Source organism: Camelina sativa, chromosome 8 (genome assembly GCF_030686135.1).
Source record: "Camelina sativa cultivar CO46 ecotype springtype chromosome 8, ASM3068613v1".
Lineage (NCBI taxonomy): Eukaryota > Viridiplantae > Streptophyta > Magnoliopsida > Brassicales > Brassicaceae > Camelina > Camelina sativa.
Window position 1 is genome coordinate 17,239,075 of NC_141887.1, and position 21,465 is coordinate 17,260,539.

Here is a 21,465-nt window from a genome sequence, read left to right on the forward strand (position 1 = left end):
ATATATATACTAGAAAAAATTAGTTACGTATTATCAAAAATTCTCATATGTCTATCTTATTGCTTATGCATTTACTATATGATTCCTTTTCATAGTGATGATTGCAGTGTTTGAATTTTGGCGTGTAATAATAAAGGTTCTTTGCCTCTCAAGATTTAAATATAAGAACACCATTGACAAATTAAACAATGTTTAAGATCGAAAATTAAATGTTTTAATTAAAAAAAATTAAATCATCTATAACTTTTAAAATAACTTTGACAATTAGCATAATCCTTATAAATGTTGTATACAGTTTAACATAAGTATAATATTTAAATAATAACATAAAACCAAACTAAAGTAAAAATATGTCTATTTACTTTGATATACGTGGACTTGTTATAAAAAAAGAATAAGTAATTTACAAAAGGAAACAAATAAATAATAATGTAACAACAACACAAACTATATAAACTTAGATGATTAAATTTGTAAACTACAAAAATACACTACAAAATAACACTACACTAATATATCTTCAATAATAATAGGAGAAAAAAACATAGCATATAGTAGAGTTAAGCCAATTATACGAGTAAATGATTGTAATAACAAATACTACGGAGTTACAAACCATTGTAGGTTTTTTCGGTTCATTTCTATATCTTAGCATTGTGTAAATCATAATTTTCATGATTAATATAATTTTAAAAATTAAAAATCATACTTTGAATATCAAATGTATAGAATAACATTTCGCGGTATCATGCGGGTCTAACCTAGTACTTTTAATATCTAGATGACATTTTCGGATTTCATAGATAAATAGAGTGATAATATTTATAATAATGTGTCCTCAACTGAAAATAACATACACGATAAACAAAATTTATTTACAGTTTTTCATGATTTGTTGTTTTTGAAAAAAATAAATAATATATAATCAATTAATGCACAAACTCTAGAAGTTTATTGGTCCTTCTATTTTGCAAATTTCCGTAGGAACAAAAGAAATTAAAATTTTCCCAATATGTCTTTTTTTTTCTTCTATATTGCCCTTTGTTTTATGAAAAATAAATAAATAATGCCCTTTGTTTTTGTTACTCATATCTTTGCATTATAATATTCGAGAAGATACGTAGACGTATTATTGAACCAACAAAATAATGGTATTTATCTTTTAAATCTAACTTTTGATGGACTATAAGAAGGATCATTTCCCATTTGGTTTTGTATGCTTAAACAAGTATCTCTTCATCGTTCACGAAACACCTTGTATCTAGAGAGAGATATAACAATATATATATATATATATATAGAATCATATAAATAAATACTTACGTCTCAAAATGAAGGGCACAAAAATGAAGGGAGGAGAAAAACAATGTGGGAAAGTGGATAAGTTGAAGCCAATAATAGCAATCATATCACTCCAATTCGGATATGCAGGCATGTACATCATTACCATGGTCTCCTTCAAGCATGGCATGAACCATTGGATCCTTGCTACCTATCGTCACGTCGTCGCCACCATTGTCATTGCTCCTTTTGCCCTCGTTCTCGAGAGGTATGTATGTTTCATGATATTGTATGCGTTGTTAAGTTTGGTTTTTATATCTAAAGCCATGGTGGGCTATATATATGTGTCTCAATACTAATTTATCGCATACTTTTCAGGAAAATAAGGCCTAAGATGACATGGCCATTGTTCTTTAGGATTCTTTCCCTCGGATTCCTAGAGTAAGCTCCGTATACATAAACCTTATCCCCTTTTTCATGTACATGTATAATAGTATATATATATATATATGTCAATATGTGTGTGTATAATAGTATATATATATGTCAATATGTGTGTGTATAATAGTATATATATGTGTTTATACATTAACATGTGCAGACATAGCACATATATATACATATACTTATATATATATAATATTCAAACGATACATTTAGATTAACGACATAATATAATTTTATAAATAATTATATAGGATTCTCGGGGCCTAATAAAAAACGAATGAAAAAATTGTGATGTTGATATATTTTCATGATAATATATACGTCATGCCTAACATTTAAAGCACTTTTTGTAAAATATTAGAGACAGTTCAAATTAGTTTCTTAATCAATGAAAATAAAAAATTTAAATAAAAGAAACAATAAAACTATAAATACATAATTTACCAATATACCAAATGAAAATTAAAAATTTCGATTTGCATAATACTACAGAGGAGGACCTATTGTCTTTTTTGTTCATGTAAGATTTTAAAAATCGATAAATAAAACAATGTTTTTATATAAAAGCCAATTCAATAATTTAAATAAACAAAGTTTTTTCCATAGAAATGAGGTGTAAAACAATATTATTTTGGTCGAATCTATACGAAAAGATTCTAGTGGTGAATTTGATGAGATCATCACTCATTGCCGTCTTCTCATAGTCATTCACTTATTTGTGTTTCCTTTCATCTTTTAAGAGTGATTGTGAAAAAACTAGAATATGATTGGTTGAGCAAAAGATGATGCAAAATTGAAGCATATGATTAGATACATAATTAATAAATTGATCAATTCGTCAGTGTTGTTGCTTGTCTATTCAGACCACTTTTGGACCAGAACTTGTACTACATAGGAATGAAAGCCACGTCAGCTACGTACAGTTCTGCCTTTGTTAATGCACTTCCTGCCATTACTTTTATAATGGCTGTCATTTTCAGGTAATTTGTTTCTAATTAGATTTAATATTTTTCTCAAATTTTTTTACTAGCAAACGTAAACATTGTTTTATTTTACTAATTTACTAATCATGTATTTGTTTAATATAATCAGGATAGAAACTGTAAACTTGAAGAAGATACGAAGTCTTGCAAAGGTGATTGGAACAGCAATCACCTTAGTAGGAGCGATGGTGATGACGTTGTACAAAGGTCCAGCCATTGAGCTCTTTCAGAGTGCTCATACCTCTTTACACGGTGGCTCCTCCAGCAGCTCATCCGAGACCACTGACCAGAACTGGGTCACCGGGACCCTAGCGGTTATGGGTAGTATCACCAGTTGGGCAGGTTTTTTCATTTTACAAGTAAGCGAAAATTAGTCTCTTATATTTTGATTCTCAATTAGTGTGTTCAGACAAAGAGTGGTACCTAATTTATACATATATATATTGGGTAATGTAAACTAATTTGTGATATATTGGTTAAAGCTATACATAATTTACATGGCATTTTAACAAAATGTGAATAGTATATATTAAAGTTAATAAAATGGTTAATTTTTTCAGTCATTCACGTTAAAAAAATATCCTGCGGAACTGTCATTGGTTATGTGGATTTGCGGCATGGGAACAATATTGAACACCATTGCTTCGGTCGTGATGGTGCGTGACTTGAGCGCCTGGAAGATCGGTATGGACTCAGGCACACTTGCCGCGGTTTACTCCGTAAGTTTTAACCGTTTAATACCAAACCATCTGATTTTATATATAATCACACTAGCTAGTAAATATTGATATTAATGGTAATTGAATGGTTAATATCAGGGAGTGGTTTGTTCTGGTATGGCGTATTACATACAAAGCATTGTGATTAGGGAACGAGGCCCCGTTTTTACTACGTCGTTCAGTCCTATGTGCATGATCATCACTGCCTTCCTTGGCGTGCTAGTTTTGGCTGAAAAGATCCACCTCGGAAGGTAAACTAGCTATAGTTATATGGAAACGACACTAGTACAAACGATTAGATTATATGCAATATATGTAACTAAGTAGTTGTTTAATTTTGTCAATGCAGTATAATAGGGGCGATTTTCATCGTGTTTGGGCTATATAGCGTCGTGTGGGGAAAAGCTAAGGACGAAGTGATTTCGGTTGAGGAGAAAACAGGATTGCAGGAGCTGCCAATCACCAACATCTCCACAAAGACAGAGGGTACTGGTTGTATTCCCATTGCAGTAGACAAAGGTGTGGCTAACAATACCTAAACAAAAAGACATTGCTCTCAAATTTTGGAAGACCAAATTTCCAAGAAGGGAAATTTGTTTATCTTACTTGTTTGTTTTATGTTGTTTACATTTTCAAGCTATCTTGTGGTAATTATTAGATTCAACTATATAAAAAATGTTGTATATTTTCTGTACTTGTGGAATATCACGGAAATGAAAGAAACCTTAATTTGGTAAATATATCGTTAGACGCCAAATATGAACTTAGTATTGACAAGATTAATCTTTAAAAGCCTATGAAACGTATAGTGATGATGTTGTTAAAATATTAAAAAAAAAGTTTGTTGCAAAGTATGGAGAACTAAACGTTCTTGGTTGACATGGCGATTAAGAAGATATTTAGGTTGATTTACAAGTTTAAAAGTTCAAGAAAATGATTAGGACTGGAACGGAGATGGAAAGACTAATCTTGGATCTGAGTGAGGAACGTGTGTATCTCATTGTGACTGCATGCTAAAAAGTAAAAAGATTGGCTAATATTAAGCAATAGTGTTTCTTAATTAGTGTCGACTACTCAACTCTCATTTACGCAAAGTCTTAAGATTATGTAAATGAAAAACTAGTGAAACTTTTGAGGCTTAAGCAGGTTGTTGAAACTTAGTGAAATGCTCTTTTTCTTATTTTCACAATTGGTATCGAACTAGGAACAGTACGTGATTTAGTGGAACAAAAGCCAAAACATATCCATTCAAAGTTTTAGCTGAAACCTAATCCAGTGTTATAGTGCATCTCTTAAAATTCATATCCTAATGTCATGACCATGATTAAACACTTCTAAAAGTAGAAAATATCACCACTCTACAACAACACAGAGAGAAACTAAGCTACATTGTTCCTGCGACAAAGCTAAGCAAAGCCGACGATTATAAAATTATTCCCTGTCCTCTTCATCACCATCTTCTGCAACAAAACCAAGATAATCATCAGTTTTATATAATATATTCTGCTGAAAATTGATATAACACAAAGGATACGCACCAGTGTTTGCTTCTCCTTCGTTTTGACTTCCCTCTGCGCCTTCTTCATTACCTCCCTCGCCTTCTTCCTCGTCCTCATCTTCTTCTTCTCCTACTACTTCCTCATCTTCTTCTTCACCTACTACTTCTTCATCTTCCTCCTCATCCTCTTCATTATCAGAATCTTCTGATTCATCGCTCTCGCTTTCTTCTGCTTTTATTGGCTTCGGAGGCGGCACAAAACTTGTTGTGGATCTTCTCCTTGAACTCGACACAATGTTGCTAGTATCAATACCCTCAAGCTCCTTTGTTCTTTCTTTTCTTTTTTTGACTTCCTTGATCTCTGTCACCAGGTCAAAACATATACATTGTTCATAATTTATATGGTTTCACCCTAGAATATCTCGAAGGTGTCTTACGCTTTCCTAATGGTAGAGGAAACTTCGTTAGTGTGAACATTACCTTTTTCTGAAGGATTTGCAGACAATCCTTCTTTGGCGAGTATCTCCTTGAGTTCTTTTACCAGAGTATCCTCGCGTTTCTCCTCGGGAGCCTGCTTGGCTTTCCTGTAAACCGATGGAGAAATACTGGCAAGAAAGAGATTAAATCAAAAATCTGGAGTATGAACCAACACAGATTTTTAAGATCTACCGGGTTTTGATTTAAAACCTCATTCCACAAGATTTTATGATAGATTTAAGATGCTCAACACGCCTGCCGTAGCCAGTCGTTGGAGTTTCCTGTTTCTGCAGTTAAAAAATATTAGACAAACAGAAAACAAGCGATGTATATTGTGCACTGCTGTTTTTATAGGAATCGAGATAGGAGCTACAACAAAGCTGCTATACCTTCACAGATTTTTCTGAAGATGATGCCTTTTCTCCTGCATCACTGTCGCTCTGTGAATCTGTTTGTTTTGTCTTCTTCAGAGATGAAACTTTCTCCTTTTCACGTTTCCTCTTTCCGGTTCCCTCTGACTTTGATGACTTTCTTTTCTCAGCCGTCTTCTTTTTCACAGCTACTTCCATGTCCTCCTCCTCGTCTTCACCATCTGAATCAGACATTTCTTCATTGTCTGAATTTTTAGCTGGTGTACTCTTGACATTCCTGGTTACAGTTGTCTTCCGAGCCATATCCTTAGTCATACGTTTTGTAGTTTTCTTCGGAGCCATAGCCTTACTTATAGGTTTTGTAGTTTCAAGAGCTTGTAGTACCTAATTAGCCAAGAAAAGCTATAAGAAGAATGTGTCTCTCAGTTATAACAAGAAACATAGTAAATTATAGTTACTTACTTCATCTAATTCTTCATTAATGAATTTCTTGTAGGGGTCAAGAGAATACTTTTCTAATTTAAGATCTTGCTCCAAAAGTCGACGAAGTAAACCCATTGTAATTTTCCTGAAACAAAGCAAGCAATTATAAACAAAGATAGTCCCTTTCCCACAATTATTGACGACAGCAAACTGACATATAGAAAAATGTTTCCTAACGGTTAAAATATGGCATCTGAGAAAGGATAAGAAGACAGAATCGACTTACTCAGAATTAGCGTTAATATAAGAAGACCTTTTACGAAGGGCTTTCTTTATGTCACTCTGAAGGACCTCTTTGCTCTCCTCATCTTTTGTTTGCTCAGCTATAGATTTGGACGTGTTGTCATCTGTCAGAAGTCCCATCACAGGAGAATCTTCTGTTTTGTCATCATCACCAGTCATATCTGCCTTGACATCTTTTTTCACCTTGTGCTCTTCCGATAACTTTGCTGCCTCTTTCAATGGAGTTACATCATCTTTCTTCTCAGTTTCTTGAGAATTTTCTGAAGTATCATCATTCTCAGCACCTTCTAAGCACTGTTATCACCAAGAAAACATATTGAGGCATAATTAGTCAGCTGCAAGTAGTAACATATTTTCTCTATTTCATGCAAAACTTGGCATTAACTATAGCAAAGGATACCTGAACCAAATGTTGTTTAACAAAGCTCTTATGCACATCCAAAGCATGTTTCTCCAATTTCAGATCCTCCTCCAGCAACCTCCGCACACTCTCACAGGTGAGGCTGCTGCAAAAACCAAATTCCAGATAATTGTGCTTCAGAAAACCTTTCCTTTGAATGAAACCCTTTAAACCATAAACTGGAGATATCATCAATCTTCAGCCATTCCTTTGAATGAAAATCTTCGTCTCATATACTTAAACGAAATGAAACCATTACAGCCCTCATTTTCCACGAAATCAAACACTAAATCATCACCAAGCTCTGACACAAAGCTATCCTACCAAGGGCAGTGATTGCTACTCGAACATCTCAATTCACAAACCTAAAAATCTCATTTTATAGCTTTCACCAAAACTATGCTTTGGAACCATACCATAAGGCTTCAGTTTCTCCACGAAATCTAACTCTACAACATCACCAAACCAATCTTATACAAACCCAGCCTAAAACAGACACTGAATGCTACTACAACAATTCAATTCATAGACCTAGATTCTCATTTTTCTTCGTTTCAACCATATTTCACCAAATTTAACAAACATCGCTGACCACAAAACCCTAGTTTCTCCCCCAAATCAAACTCCCTGCATCATCACCAAACCAATCTTATACAAACCTAGTCTACCACATACACTGAATGCTACCTCGAACAACTCAATTCACACAGACCTAGATCCTCATTTTCCTTCGTTTCAACCATCTTTAACCATATTCAAAACAAAACAACAACAGTGATAATTTCCGTGAAATCGAAGCGAAGAGAGAGATGCCTTAAGCAACGATTTCTTACTCTGCTTTATCTCTGAGGTAGGTTACTCGGGACTGCATAGCCGCGAGAATCTGGGACTCGATATCTCCTTTTGTTGTTGTTGCCTCAACATCCTTCGAATCAACCTTGTCACCGGCGATCTCCCTGGCCGTGTTCATCGTTGAGTCGCCGCTAGACATTTCTCTTAGAAGACAAAGGAAGTTGAGTAGAAGAAGAATCTGTGATAGTAGAAAAAGCAGATTTTACCTCTTTAGTGTGAATCGAACATCATAGAAAAAGGTGATAATAATCAAAAATTTAGTGGTGGGCATTCGGGATTTTTTTGGTTCGGGTTCGGTTCGGCTAATTTGGTTTTCGGGTAATTCGGGTTTATAGTTTATAGAATCATATAGGTATTATGAAAATTTCGGTTCGGGTTCTGTTCAGATTTTTTCGGGTTAAGATTGGTTCGGGTATTTTTTTGGAATACCGAAATATATCTAATATGTTTTGGGTTCAGTTCGGTATAAGTATTTTTTACCCATTTAGAACCAAAATATCCATATATATAACTAAAATATCCTATATAAATTGAATAACTATATCAAATTTCATGAAATTATAACTAAAAAAATCATACCAAAATAACTAAACCAACTCTATATACAGTCTAAAGAATCAATCGATGAACTAAAGTACCAAACACTCGTGGTTAAATGCATCAAACTCTCGTGGTTAACTCTATATACAATATAAGTGTCAATTGATGAAGTAAATTCACTAAGCAATGTGATTTACCTTTGGATGAATCTTTAACGTCTATGAAAGAGGAGATTCAGGAGAAGAAGCGAAGAAATTTAAAGAATCCAAAGCTCTCTCCGACGTTTGACTTCTGTCAGGGCATATGACATACCATCAAACGTTGCCCTACAGCCCTAATTCTCTGCACCCGGTGCAACTCAACGGTTCACTCCGGTGAAGACTGCCCTCGCACGAAAAAATCCTCCACAGAGGGGCTCAATAGGAAAAACCTGAGCAGGACACGCAAAGAAAGAGCACGAAAACTCTCTGAAACTGAAGTTGATGACATCCCCTCCCAAAAGCTTCCCTCCTCTCATCCCAAATCAGGTACTCTAGAATTGGCTTTTGAGCTGGGTAACTCCTCCAAAACCCCAAAGTCCTCCAAAAAGCTAAAACCCTCCAAAAAGCCATTGCCTTCTAAGTGCTCCTCATCCTCAGCTCCATCCTCTTCGGATCCTGAAACTGTAGAGGAATCCTCTTCTTCGGACCCTTCGTCTGAAGAAGACGATAACCCAGCTGATAATGCTAACTTTATCCGTGTTCTGTCTAAGAAGGAAAGACGATTCGAGCGTGTTTCCACAGGGAAGAGCTCACCCCCCAAATCATCTAGATAATGACAAGGGTCGACATTTTTTTTTGGAACGTTAGAGGTTTTAATCATAGTGTAAAGAGGAGAAGTTTCCGGAAATGGCTACGGCAGTATAAGCCGGTTTTTGGCAGTCTTGTTGAGACGCGTGTTAAGCAGCACAAGTCGCACAAGTATGTTCAGTCCACCTTTGCTGGTTGGAATTTTGAAGCTAATTATGAGTTTGCAGAGCTGGGTAGAATCTGGGTTGTATGGGATCAGTCAGTGAAACTCCTTATTCATTCCAAATTGAAACAGATGATAACTTGCATAGTAACTCTGCCAAACGAAGACAGTGAAATCATTGTCTCCTTTGTATATGCAGTCAACTGTCGATACGGGAGACAGCAGCTATGGGAGGAAGTTTGCTCGTTATCCCGAGACTCTTCCATCAATTCACGACCATGAACAGTGATAGGGGACTTCAATCAAACTCTCAATCCCTCAGAGCATTCCTCGGGAGGCACTCGAGTCAGGAAGGGGATGGAGGAGTTTAGAGATTGTCTTCTCTATGCTAGTCTCCAAGACCTCTCCATTCGAGGAAACAAGTTCACTTGATGGAATAATCAGGAGCAGAACCCTATTGCTAAGAAGTTGGATATAATCCTTATTAATGATGAATGGATGGTCAAATTCCCTCTGTCATTTGCTCACTTTGCTGAACCTGATTTTTCAGACCATTCCCCGCCATAATTGATCTTGACACGAGGCAAAGAGGTCGTAGACATTTTATGATTTCTCATTACCTTCTTCAGCATGAGGAGTTCCTCCCGAGGCTTCTGATGTTTTGGCATACAACTCACTACCAAGGATCTGCTCAATACTGTTTGGCAAAGAAGTTGAAAGATCTGAAAAACATCATCCGAAACCTCAACATAGAGCACTTTTCGGATTTGGAGAATCGAACCAAGGAAGCTCAAGAATGACTCCTTCACTGCCAGTCTCTTCTCTTGACCAATCCTTCCCCTGTAGTTGTGGTTGCAGAGAAAGTGGTTAACTCTAGTTATGGCAGAGGAGAAATTTATGTACCAAAAGGTAAAGATTAAGTGGTTCGAGTGTGGGGATCTCAATACAGCCTACTTCCATAGAGTTGTAGCAACCAAGCGAGCCAAAAACCAGATTCACTACCTGGTAGATTCTCAATGGCAGCGATTAAGCAATATGGAGGATGTCAAGCAACATTGTGTGTCCTACTACAAGGTCCTTCTGGGAGGAGATTCTTCCATCCTCTCCCCTTCTGAGCTTGATCAACTTAGGGAATTCACGCCTTTCAGGTTGAACCAATCCCTTTCTGACTCCCTTACAGATGATGTCTCGGATGCTGAAATCAAGCAAGCAGTGTTCTCTATGCCGTCTAACAAGACTCCTAGATCGGACGGCTACACGGGGGAGTTTTATCGAGCCTCTTGGGATATAATTGGTCATGATATTATCGCGGCTGTCAAAGAGTTCTTTAGCACAAGCAATCTCCTCAAGCAAACGAATGCAACAGCTTTGATCCTGATACCTAAAGAGATAGGTGCTGAGAACATCACCAAGTTTAGACCTATCTCCTGCAGTAATATGATCTACAAAGCCATCTCCAAAATAATTGCGCGGCGGATGGAGAACTTATTGCCCCTAATGATATCCAACTCCCAATCTGCGTTTGTCAAGGGTAGGTTGCTCGTTGAAAATGTGCTCTTGGCCACGGAGATGGTCCAAGGTTTCGGGAGAAGTAACATCACTCCTAGAGCTCTTTTGAAAGTGGACCTATGATTGCTATGGAGAACGCTCTCAGGATTTCATCACTCCTAGAGCGTTCTCGGGATTTCATCCTGAGAACGCTCGAATTTGCACAATTCCCTCCCCGATTCATTGTTTGGATTAAGCAATGTCTAACTACCACTTCCTTCTCTGTCAATATCAATGGGGAGCTATGTGGATTTTTCAGAGGAACTAGAGGATTAAGACAAGGGGATTCGTTATCCCCCTCTCTCTTTGTGATTGCTATGAAGGTCATCACCAATATGCTCAACTCTAGGTTTGCGGCAGGACAAATAGGATATCATCCTCTCGGAAGAAATCCTATTATCTCCCACCTTGCATTTGCGGATGATCTCATGATATTCTATGATGGCGGGATCACTTCGCACCAAGAGATTGCTTCCTTGCTTGACAATTTCAAAGATCTGTCAGGTTTGCGCATGAATAGAGCCAAATCCACACTGTTTGTGGCAACAGTCCCGTTAGATGGACTTGACCAACTCGGCTACCCCCTTGGTTCTCTACCGGTACGATATCTTGGTCTCCCTTTACTTCATCGTAAGCTCAAGAAAGAAGAGTCTGCCCCGCTTCTAGACAAGGTTAAGGAGCGGTTCACTGCTTGGTCATCTAAAGTCCTCTCCTTCGCTGGTAGACTCTAGTTAATCTCTGCAATTATCTACAGCACAGTAAACTTCTGGTCCTCAACCTTTGCCTTACCAAAAGGTTGCTTGAGAGCTATCGAGATGATGTCTAATGCATTTTTGTGGTCTGGCAATATCATCAAACGTCCGGCTGCCAAAGTCTCCTGGAAGGATATTTGTTTGCCAAAGAAAGAAGGTGGATTGGGTCTCCGTAACTTTGCTATCTGGAATAAAGTGTTGACTATGAAGCTCATTTGGATGCTAATCACCAATAGTGGATCTCTTTGGGTTGCCTCGATGAAGGAACACATGCTCAAGAACACTGACTACTGGATAGCCGAGACAAATCAAGGATCCTCCTGGATGTGGCGTTACCTTCATGCACTGAATCTGTTGGTGAAGCCTCTCTTGGCGAGTTCCACAGGAGATGGCCAAACTGCGAGTTTTTGGTATGATAACTGGTGCTTCTTGGGCCCTTTAATTGACTTCCTTGGTCCTGATGATCCACGATTAATGGGCATTCCTCGGGATGCTAAGGTGGCGCAGGGAGCTGGACCGCATGGTTGGAGACTTCCTTCATGCAGGTCCCGTAACCCTCTACTGCTCACAGTCTGGAACACTCTCAGTTTGCTGGACCCACCTTCGGATTCTAACGGACCAGATGTTTTTTCTTGGGGTCAAGATGGTTCAAGGAAACTTTTCTTCAGCACTAAGCTCACCTGGAAAGCTTTGAGACCTGCATCTACAACCAAACGTTGGCATAGTGCTGTCTGGTTCAAGCGTAGTATCCCTAAACACTCTTTTACTTTTTGGGTTGCGAATCTTAATCGGTTGCCTGTGAAATCTAGGCTTCACGCCTGGGGAGTGACTGCAGACACTGCTTGCGTCCTCTGTTCAGATGGTGAAGAGACAAGAGATATCTATTCCTTCACTGCAATTTTGCAGTACAACTCTGGAGTCAGGTTCTTTCTCGATTGGGCCTTCCCTCTCTCATTTTCTCCTCTTGGCAGACTCTAGTATATTGGCTCCTAGGTATCACAAAAGACCTCCGCTCAACGCTGAAGAAGATTGCTACTCAGGCTACCATCTATTCAATTTGGCAAGAACAGAATTTCCGACTTGATGAAGGACCTTTATCCTCCCCTGACACTATCTTCCGTGCGTTGGACAGATCCATCAGAGACATTCTCCTTGCTCACCAATACAATAAACAAGGAAAAGGTCTCCTGGCTAATTGGCTTACCCATATTAATGGCTGAAATCCCAAAATTTGTTAGCTCTGCTACTCTGCTTTTAGCTCCTTTCTCTTTCGAATTTGTACTAATGTTCGCTATGGCTTTTTATTTTTATTTGGGCTGTAGCTTATGATATAAACTCTTGTAAACCTCAAGTTCCATTTTGGTAATATAATTAACAGTTATCAAAAAAAAAAATTAAAGAATCCAGATTCAAATTGTGGATTAGGGTTATAGAATTTATAAAGAAAAACAAATCTTCCGCAGATATAGCCATATAGGTAGTGGAGAGTGGAGACGAACTGATAAATATGATTCTTCTTCTTCAATGCAATCTCAACTGATAAACACACATAAGGATTACATATGTGAAATGATAAACAACATAGGTTTGGATATACATAAGTACTAATTGGGTATCGGTTCGGATTGGGTAATACGCGATACCCAAAAGTATTTACAATTAAGATTCAACTAATATATTGGAGAAGATCTATACCCGATCCGAACCGGAGTTTTTCGGTTCGGTTCCAATACGGATATTTCAGGTCGGGTATTTTGCCCAGGCCTAGTCAAAATCATGATTCCGTGAGGTCAAAGGATATATCTGCAATTTGCTTTTTCTTTTATCTCCGCAAAAAGAAAATTTCTTTTAAAAAGTAAAATTTAGTCAGAAAATCTGATAGAAATAACTAGAAATAACCCAAAAAAATTCTTGATTTCACTTTAAAACCATACTAACCATAAAAATATTATATTTCATGTATTTTATACAATAATTACAAAAATAAGCATTTTGAATCAATCCTCGTCTCCACCCCGTTTCTTCCTCTGGTCACCGTTTTGATTGCTATTTCCTGTCGCCACCACCTTCAACAATCGGTCTGACCACCGTATTTGGCCACCACTTTCTCTGGCAACTATTCAGGTCACCGCTTCTGATCACCACCACCTCCGGCCACCAACCATCACCACCACCAACACAAAAATGGTAATTCTCTTTATCCCTCATCCTAGTTTCCTAATTTTTTTTAATAATATGTTAGTATACTCTTAATTAAATATTTGAATTTGGTTATTGGACAAATTGGCCAATTTATTTATCTCAACCAAAAAATGTTAAATTTATTTAAAGCAAAAAAAACTAAAATGTGTACAATGAATGTGGCCTTGTGTTCAACAACTAATATAATCCAATACTAAACCAAACTCTTAGACAATCTTCAGGCTTGGTTGTTGTGTCTTTGAGACTAAGCATGGACGCTCGGATTTTTGGTTCGCATTAGATTAGACTTTTGAATTTCAGATTTTTTGGATTAAGATGTATAAAATCCGACTAGTATCTGATTAAAATTCAATTCTTTTTCAAATTGGATTGTTTAGAATTTTTACGAATTCAAATTGGTTTTCATATTTTATTGTTAGGTTCGGTTTTAAAACTTTTATAAGTTAATAGATTTTTATGGTCTCAACAATATTAATTTATAGAGGTTTTACTGTATATATGGCATTTCTAAGTAAATAGTAATACTTTGAAAACTATGATCGTTAACTCATTTGCATTTCTCTTCTTGTAATAGTATAGATTTAAATTTATTTATTTTTAAAATTCAATCTATAGCATATACAAAAAAATTATAGGTTTACTTTAATTTTATAATTAATTTGATGATTAAAAGCAAAGATAATCAAACATTTTTTTCAGGTAAAATATACTAATCAATACAATGAAAACACAATATGTTTCTCTCCAATGCTTACACATCAGCATTTTGGTGAAATATGAAGTTGACACATCAGCTTATTTCTTTACCAAAGAAAACATTTCATTAATACAACTCATATCTCTCACCCAATAATAATTATTTCATGTTCCACATCAGCATTTCTAAATTTTTAGGAACTAACACATCATTTAAATTGTGTAACCAATTAAACTATGAGAAATAATAAACATCATCAATAATTTTGGAAAACAAATGTTTAAATTTATAGCCTAAATTTAAACTAAATTAATAAATCATTTACAATTTTTAAAAATATAATAATATCAACTAAGTATATTAATCAGTGTATGTCGTATCAATATTTTCCAAAAACAAAGGTTTAAAATTATAGCTTAAATTTAAAATAAATTAATAATTCATTTATAACTTTTAAAAATATGCTAATGTTAACCAAGTATAATAATAAAATCAATTCAACATAAGTATCATATTAGTAAAGTATAATATTAGTCAAATATAAATATAATACAAATAAAATAATAATAATATAATTTAAATAGAATATAAATTAAGATTAATCACGAATAACACAAAACCAAACTAAAGTAAAACTATGTATCTGTATATTGACTTGCATGGAATTATTATCAAACAAAACAATTATATTTAAAAAAAAAAGAACAAAAAAAAAGAAATAAATAACTTCTCTCAGAAAAAAAAAACTATATAAAAATTATGTGATTAAATTGTATAAACTACAAAAATAATACATCATAAAATCAACCTACACTAATATATCTCCCACAACAAGTAAATAAAATAAAGTTTGAGATTAGTGTTGATAGTGATCCTTTATCCTATAAAGCACAAGTCATATGTCCAATTAAATTAAGCCACATGAGATTTTATTTTATTTTTAATTTTAATTTCATAAAAAAATTCTGAAAAGAAATCGAAATCGTGGCGAGAAAAAAAAAACTAAACAATAACCAAATTTTCTAATAAAAATCCCTAAATTTTCTCTCCCACAATCACCACGATCTCTACATCGCAGAAACTGTTTCATCTTCCTCTATAAATTTAACTCACCATGAACTCAAAACTCATTTACTCAAGTAAAGCAAAGTTTTTTTAACAAAAAAAAAAATAAAGCAAAGTTTTATTTTTTGTTATATTTCATCTTTCACAATCTGTTACGTTGTTTATGTTTCCAGAAAATTCCAGAGATATATGCATGTCTCGATCGGATGCATGTCTCGATCGGCTCCGTCTCCAACTTGAAAACGTCTTCAGCCTCTTCTAATTACCGTGGACGTTGGCAACGAGTTTCTAAGTAACCTATCACTGGTAATAGGACTGTGAGCACAGCCACGGGAGATTGGAAAAGCTAGCTTCCCGGTGAGTTAGAATATCATTTTCTTTCATCTCGTGGGAACTAAAATCTTATTGTTAATTCAATTTTTCAAGATTTTCCAATAATTTTCTATGTAATTTGAGGATTTTAATTTGAAGGCAAAATAATCTTCGTGAATGGAAGGAAGTAGAGGATTGGAGAAAAGTGGTTAATAGTATGGAACATATGCTTTCCATGGAAGGGGCTTGCATTTTCGACAGTGTATAGGAATTCGAAGGTACTATTATAATTGATTAGTTCATTCAACTTCCCTCATTGTCTGCAGTAGACATTTCCTTGCCATGTACTGTTTTACTCAATTTGAAGTCATTGCTATGTGGAAAAAAAATTGAGATGACATAATTAATTAGATTTTAGAAACAAATCCACATATTGAACACAAATACACAATATATACCCGTTCACTTTGTGATTGTGTGTGGCAGGCAAGAACATATGATGCCAAGGCGCTCTTCTTCTCCGGTGCATCATACAACGTAAATGTATATGGAATCTTTACGTTTGTGAGCTCTTTGACTTACCACGGGCTGTGAAGCATAATCTTACAATCGGAGAACCAATCATCGATGTCTAAATAGTGTTTTTTCATCACCATAGGACTAACGGGAGTCTGAGACCATTTTTTTCTAGCCATAAGAGATCACCATATACGAGCAATCTCTTGATCACTACCTCAAGGTGTTCTATCATTTATTTTTGTGTGTTGCATATCAATTGTTCCACAAAAAAAAAAAAAAAAAAAACACACACATACACACAAAATCTATTCTCAAGTACAAATCTAAAAATCCAATGTAGGCATGAAAAGGTAAATTGCTAATTCATACAATTCCTTTATTTTTCTATTTCTCGATTCTTCTAAATATCACTATATTATACTTCTATGACCTCTATTTAACAAGTCTTGCTAACATGCAAAAGTTTTCTTAGATCAGAAGAAGTAGGGTTTACCTATCTCGAAGTCGAGAGACAAAAGGAGTCATAATGAAATAATCAAGGTTTTTTTTCCTTCTATCTCTCATGTTATCATTTTATTTTTTTTATTTTTTTTTTAATATAGCTTTTGTATGCTTGAAGAAATCGTTTATAGCTAACAACTGATTAGCAGTTATTAATTGATGCAGGATTCAAAATTGTCTGTATGGCTGTGATTAGATTATTTAGACGACAGGAAAACTAACACTTTACCTAGGAAATGTATCATCAAAAAAATTGCATCTAGAAATCAGTCACGAAGGAGAGCAAAACACAAGAATGCATCATTGATGGAATTATATATGTAAGATATTATGACAATTGCATTTTTTTGTATCCTTTGAATGAAATCATAGACCCATATTCAATTTTCGAGAAACATGACCACTAAAGATGCTGAAATTACAGTTGATTCCCTTACGACCAAACAAAAAACAGAAGCCGAAATGACCGATGTAACCCGGAAGAAGTCTGCAATAGATTCATTTAAGGGAGATTCCAATTGACGTCAACTAGAGGACATAAAATTATGTCTACTCTTTAATTATAGTTTAAATTTTAATTAAAAAATTATAAAAAATAATTTGTTAAACCTATTGACCAAATAATAAACACATAGACTTCCTACAATAGAATAAAATAAATTTACATATAAACAAGTCAAATTAAGGGAGGAAAGGCTGATTAGCTTAAAATTATTTGATTTAGGGTTTGATTAAGTAGACTTCTCTATAGACTATTGGTGGTTGGCTTTGTTATGTCATCAACTATTAATAATCCTCGGCGTTCGGTCAGAACTGAGAGAACCAAATCGATTAAACCGAGATATTCGATTTTTGGCAGTATCTGTGAGAGGATCAACAAACCGATCAGCGAAATTAATTTGGTAATTCGGTTTCCGATTCGGTTTCCGATTCGGTTCGATTTGGCAGAGCACATAACCGATCGGTTTTAATTAACCGAGTTATATATACCTAATTTTCACTAACCCTAACCCTAATAACTTTATTTCTTCCTCTTCCACCTTCTGCCTCTCCCTCTCGATAAGCGATTCTAAGACTAAAAAAATCCGTCTCTCATCAAATTCTTTATCTTCGTCATCTACAGCTCTTCTCTCTCTCAAACATGGTGTAGAGATCGACCTTTTAGCTGTCCAAACCCTAATCTCGAGTTTTAGACGGTAATGTCTTCTTCTTTTCTTTGTCTTCTCCTATGTCTCTCTTTTTGATGCTTTATTGTTTGCTTCTCGTTAATCAGTGTATTAATGTGTGGATGGTTTATTATTTTGACAGATCTGAAGATTGTAGCGGCGGCTAGATCAGAGCCAGATCTGGTGGAATTTGAACGACGATGTCGATAATGATATTGACGCCGCCGACGGTATTACCGCAGCTGATGTAGTGTCTCTCAAAATACTCGATTCCACTAAAAGCAGACTCTACTATGAACGAGGTAAATTTTATCCATTATTCACTTAGATTCATTTTTGATTTTGGTTCTGCAGTTTCTGGGTTTTAATTAAAAGATCTAACTTTTGATGTTGTGCAGATCTACTTGCCATTGTTGAGGCTGGTGAACAGGTTTCTTCTTGTTCTTGGTTCAGGAATTTTTGATGTTCTGATTATTATTATTCGTTATTGACCTTTGATCAGTTGACCTTACTAAGCATCCTTTTGGGATTGTTCCTACTCTTCAATGACTTCTCTATGTGTCTCTTGTATATATTTCCAGCAAGCTTGATCTTAAAGCCATTGCTTTGCAGGCGAGGAATGCTAAACATAATCCCAAGGTTTGCTTCTTTTTATTTTTGTTTCGTGATACTTTATTTTAGTAAACCTTAATTGAAGTTCTGCATATGTAATTGATATGTTTATCTATTGATTATGAAATCTGATTGGCTATATATTCAGATTTTTGGTTTGTAGTTAAGTTGTGTTAGTTTTTTTCTTTGTCTCAGATTCAGCTGTGGTGGACAGTGTTTAGAGGCTATTCACCTATGAAGAGCTAATGGACATAACTGAAGAATTTAAGCAATACATACTCGGCGAAGGAGGGTTTTAATCAATAGCCGCGTTGCTGTTAAGTAGCTTAAGGTGGGTAGAGGACTAGGGGACCGTGAGGTTAAGACATAGGTCAAAATCATTAGCCATGTTCACCATCACCATTTGGTTTCTCTTGTTTGCTACTGCATTTTGATTTAATTTCATATAAAAGTTTTTTTCTTACTTACATGTGTTCTGTTTTTTTACAGGGAAGGGACTAAAGGTTAATATCACTTTCATGTGCCTGGAGTCGTTGAGAAAGCAGGAGCTGAAGTCAAAGGGTGTTGAAGAGTCACTTAGCGGTGAGTATGCATAAATGATATGTTTGGATCTTACCTTGATGATGAGTTTGTGTATACTTGTAAACTCTATACAAAATGCTGGATTCGTTTGTTAATGTAATATGTAATTGGATTTTTATCAACCAATCTTTGTGATGGTATAGTGATTTTCTTGTTTCGTTGACTTATGCAGAGGTATATTTAGCAACACAATTAGGTCGAGCTATATGCTGATATGCACTTGGAATGGGATGGGATTGGGAAACGAATGGAAGAAGCCTTTTTTGAATGGTTAAGTTCTTGTGTAAGAGTTACTTCTTGTTTTCTTGATTAGTGTTTTTTTTTTGTCGGCCATCATTGTACTTGGGAATGTTATGTAATAAGATGTGTTTGGTTAATGTAATAATAATTTTATGTATTTTTATATGTAAATCCAATTAAATAAATGTTGGAAAACAAAATTCAATAGAAGAAATAATACAAATCGAATTAAATATTCATATAGCCAAATAATAGTGTTATGACACTATATAGAACAGCATTAAACATGTGCTACAAGAAAATATATTAAGGCATTCGAATTAACGCTATAATAGAACAACTTACGATAGCATACAAAAAAATGTTATTGTACGGGGTGACCCTATTATACCTGGGGCAAAGATAGGGTTTGATAATTCACTATCAATGACATATGATAACAGTTTTTTTAGTGCTAATAAAGCCTATATTTTTTGTAGTGTGATCTTCTAAAAAATACTAACCAAGATTGATATAGAAAAACTGAAAAAAAAATCATAGAAATTTTTAATTTCAATAAAAATTAGTGTAACAATTAATAACTAAGAATACACTTCATTGTAGTATTGGAGACTGAACTCATTCACGGTTGGGTAATTCTTAGAAATTTTCTATATCACTTATAGAATTCTACATTCTTTGAAGAAGTCTTTTGGATAAGTCTTCAGCATAATCATTACAAATATTAAATTAATTTGATTGATTTGTAGAAGATTCAGTTTCCCATGCAGAAGTCTGACAGAGAAATCGTCGACATAATCATTACAAGGTTTAAATTGATTTAATTGATTTGACGTTAGTTGGTAAAGAAGTCTGCCAGAGAAGTCGGTTTCTTTATATTTTTCTGGTACTGTTTCAAATAAACCGGAATTGGTTTTCTAAAACCGAGATTATTTTTCTTGTCATCAATACAGACTTCACACAGAACTCCAACACGTTGACTTCCAAATTAAGTCTAAGTTAATGACCTAACTGCCTAAGAAAACCAAAAACTTGATCTCTCCATATGTATAATATATAATCATTTCAAAAACATATAGAGGCAAGTACATAACATATATCAAAGAATACAACAAGAAAATCTTAAAAATTATTCACCAATTTGCAATAAATTGGTTTTCAATGAAGATACTTCCCTTGAAGTCTATTTTGTGTGGTCTATTTTTGCAATTACAATTTAATAAAGCAGACACTGGATGAAGTCTACTAGGATAGTTGACTTATTTTGTTGTCTTCCTTTGTTAACTTTTTGGTCAGTTTTGCGATTAAAAACATAGAACAGAATAGACTTCTTAGGAAGTTTCAACAAGTTAACTTCGATTACAGTCAACTCTGGCTATTTTTGCAATTGACCAAACCATTGACTTGGTAGTAGACTTCTAGCTGATAAGTAGACTTCTTCATCTATCCGTCAACTAGAAAAAGTAAACTTCATTGTGGTTAGTTTTGCAATTGACCAAGTTTGACTTTCACCAAGTAGACTACGTACAAAGTCTCCAGGAATGTTGACTTCGTTTGCAGTCTACCGTGGTCATTTTTGGGGTTGACCAACATTTTAATTTTTTAACTAGTAGACTTCTTTTGCAGTCAACTAATTAATTTTATATCAATAATATTACGGTCAATGTTTTTATATTTTGGTCAAATATAGCCACTATAGATGTCTACTCTTTTATTATCGGAAGAAGACTTCATCCGGCAGTCATAACTAAAAAGTCAAGAATTTGGTCAATTGCAAAAATACACCTTAGTAGACTGCAAACAAAGTATCCGACATAAAGATTATAATGCACTCTGAACCATATTTTTTTGTTTTCAAATGAAATTAAGGAGACTGAAATTTCAGTCTACGGACTCAAAATTCGATAAATTTTTAATTGCAAAATTGACCACATAGTAGACTTTACATGATATTATGACGGTTAGACTAACAAATGAAGTCTAATTTCGCAAAAAAATCAAGGAAAATCACGAAATCTACCGGA

The 21,465-nt window shown here is 34.9% G+C and overlaps 2 protein-coding genes and 1 long non-coding RNA gene across 7 annotated transcripts; 2 read left to right on the top strand and 1 right to left on the bottom strand.

The window, feature by feature from the left end:
- Positions 1-1,154: 1,154 nt before the first annotated feature.
- Positions 1,155-4,168, top strand: LOC104707153 (WAT1-related protein At4g08300-like). 2 transcript variants are annotated; one of them, XM_010423438.3, is made up of 7 exons: positions 1,155-1,549; positions 1,660-1,722; positions 2,592-2,708; positions 2,821-3,070; positions 3,272-3,430; positions 3,530-3,681; positions 3,780-4,168. In XM_010423438.3, the coding sequence occupies exons 1-7, from the start codon at positions 1,332-1,334 to the stop codon at positions 3,967-3,969; spliced, it is 1,149 nt and encodes a 382-aa protein (XP_010421740.1). In that variant the 5' UTR covers positions 1,155-1,331; the 3' UTR covers positions 3,970-4,168. The 2 variants fall into 2 exon arrangements, with proteins under 2 accessions (XP_010421740.1, XP_087318777.1); XM_087462651.1 differs by having other exon boundaries at positions 1,191-1,549; positions 2,571-2,708.
- A 479-nt stretch (positions 4,169-4,647) lies between these two features.
- Positions 4,648-8,056, bottom strand: LOC104709523 (uncharacterized). 2 transcript variants are annotated; one of them, XM_087462650.1, is made up of 9 exons: positions 7,736-8,056; positions 6,903-7,008; positions 6,486-6,796; positions 6,239-6,344; positions 5,795-6,160; positions 5,616-5,692; positions 5,409-5,533; positions 4,969-5,289; positions 4,648-4,887 (listed from the first exon to the last, which is right to left on the bottom strand). In XM_087462650.1, the coding sequence occupies exons 1-9, from the start codon at positions 7,891-7,893 to the stop codon at positions 4,862-4,864; spliced, it is 1,596 nt and encodes a 531-aa protein (XP_087318776.1). In that variant the 5' UTR covers positions 7,894-8,056; the 3' UTR covers positions 4,648-4,861. The 2 variants fall into 2 exon arrangements, with proteins under 2 accessions (XP_087318776.1, XP_010424421.2); XM_010426119.3 differs by having other exon boundaries at positions 4,648-4,890.
- A 9,784-nt stretch (positions 8,057-17,840) lies between these two features.
- On the top strand, positions 17,841-19,598 carry LOC104707156 (uncharacterized). Of its 3 annotated transcripts, none has more exons than XR_754565.3 (7): positions 17,841-18,037; positions 18,150-18,309; positions 18,406-18,437; positions 18,589-18,646; positions 18,815-18,950; positions 19,109-19,201; positions 19,374-19,598. It is a non-coding gene; the product is annotated as an uncharacterized LOC104707156 (long non-coding RNA). The 3 variants fall into 3 exon arrangements; XR_754566.3 differs by having other exon boundaries at positions 17,853-18,037; positions 18,815-18,989; XR_015564278.1 differs by having other exon boundaries at positions 17,854-18,037; positions 18,797-18,950.
- Positions 19,599-21,465: the final 1,867 nt, after the last annotated feature.

Bases quoted from the DNA above. Each gene is read 5' to 3' on its own strand.
- LOC104709523 (XM_010426119.3), bottom strand. From the start codon at position 7,893: ATGTCTAGCGGCGACTCAACGATGAACACGGCCAGGGAGATCGCCGGT. The intron at 6,797-6,902 runs GTATCCTTTGCT...TGGTGATAACAG, and splicing joins TTAAACAACATTTGGTTCAG to TGCTTAGAAGGTGCTGAGAA. The intron at 5,693-5,794 runs GTATAGCAGCTT...TTTTAACTGCAG, and splicing joins CTTCAGAAAAATCTGTGAAG to AAACAGGAAACTCCAACGAC.
- LOC104707153 (XM_087462651.1), top strand. From the start codon at position 1,332: ATGAAGGGCACAAAAATGAAGGGAGGAGAAAAACAATGTGGGAAAGTG. The intron at 1,550-1,659 runs GTATGTATGTTT...CATACTTTTCAG, and splicing joins TTTGCCCTCGTTCTCGAGAG to GAAAATAAGGCCTAAGATGA. The intron at 3,431-3,529 runs GTAAGTTTTAAC...GGTTAATATCAG, and splicing joins CACTTGCCGCGGTTTACTCC to GGAGTGGTTTGTTCTGGTAT.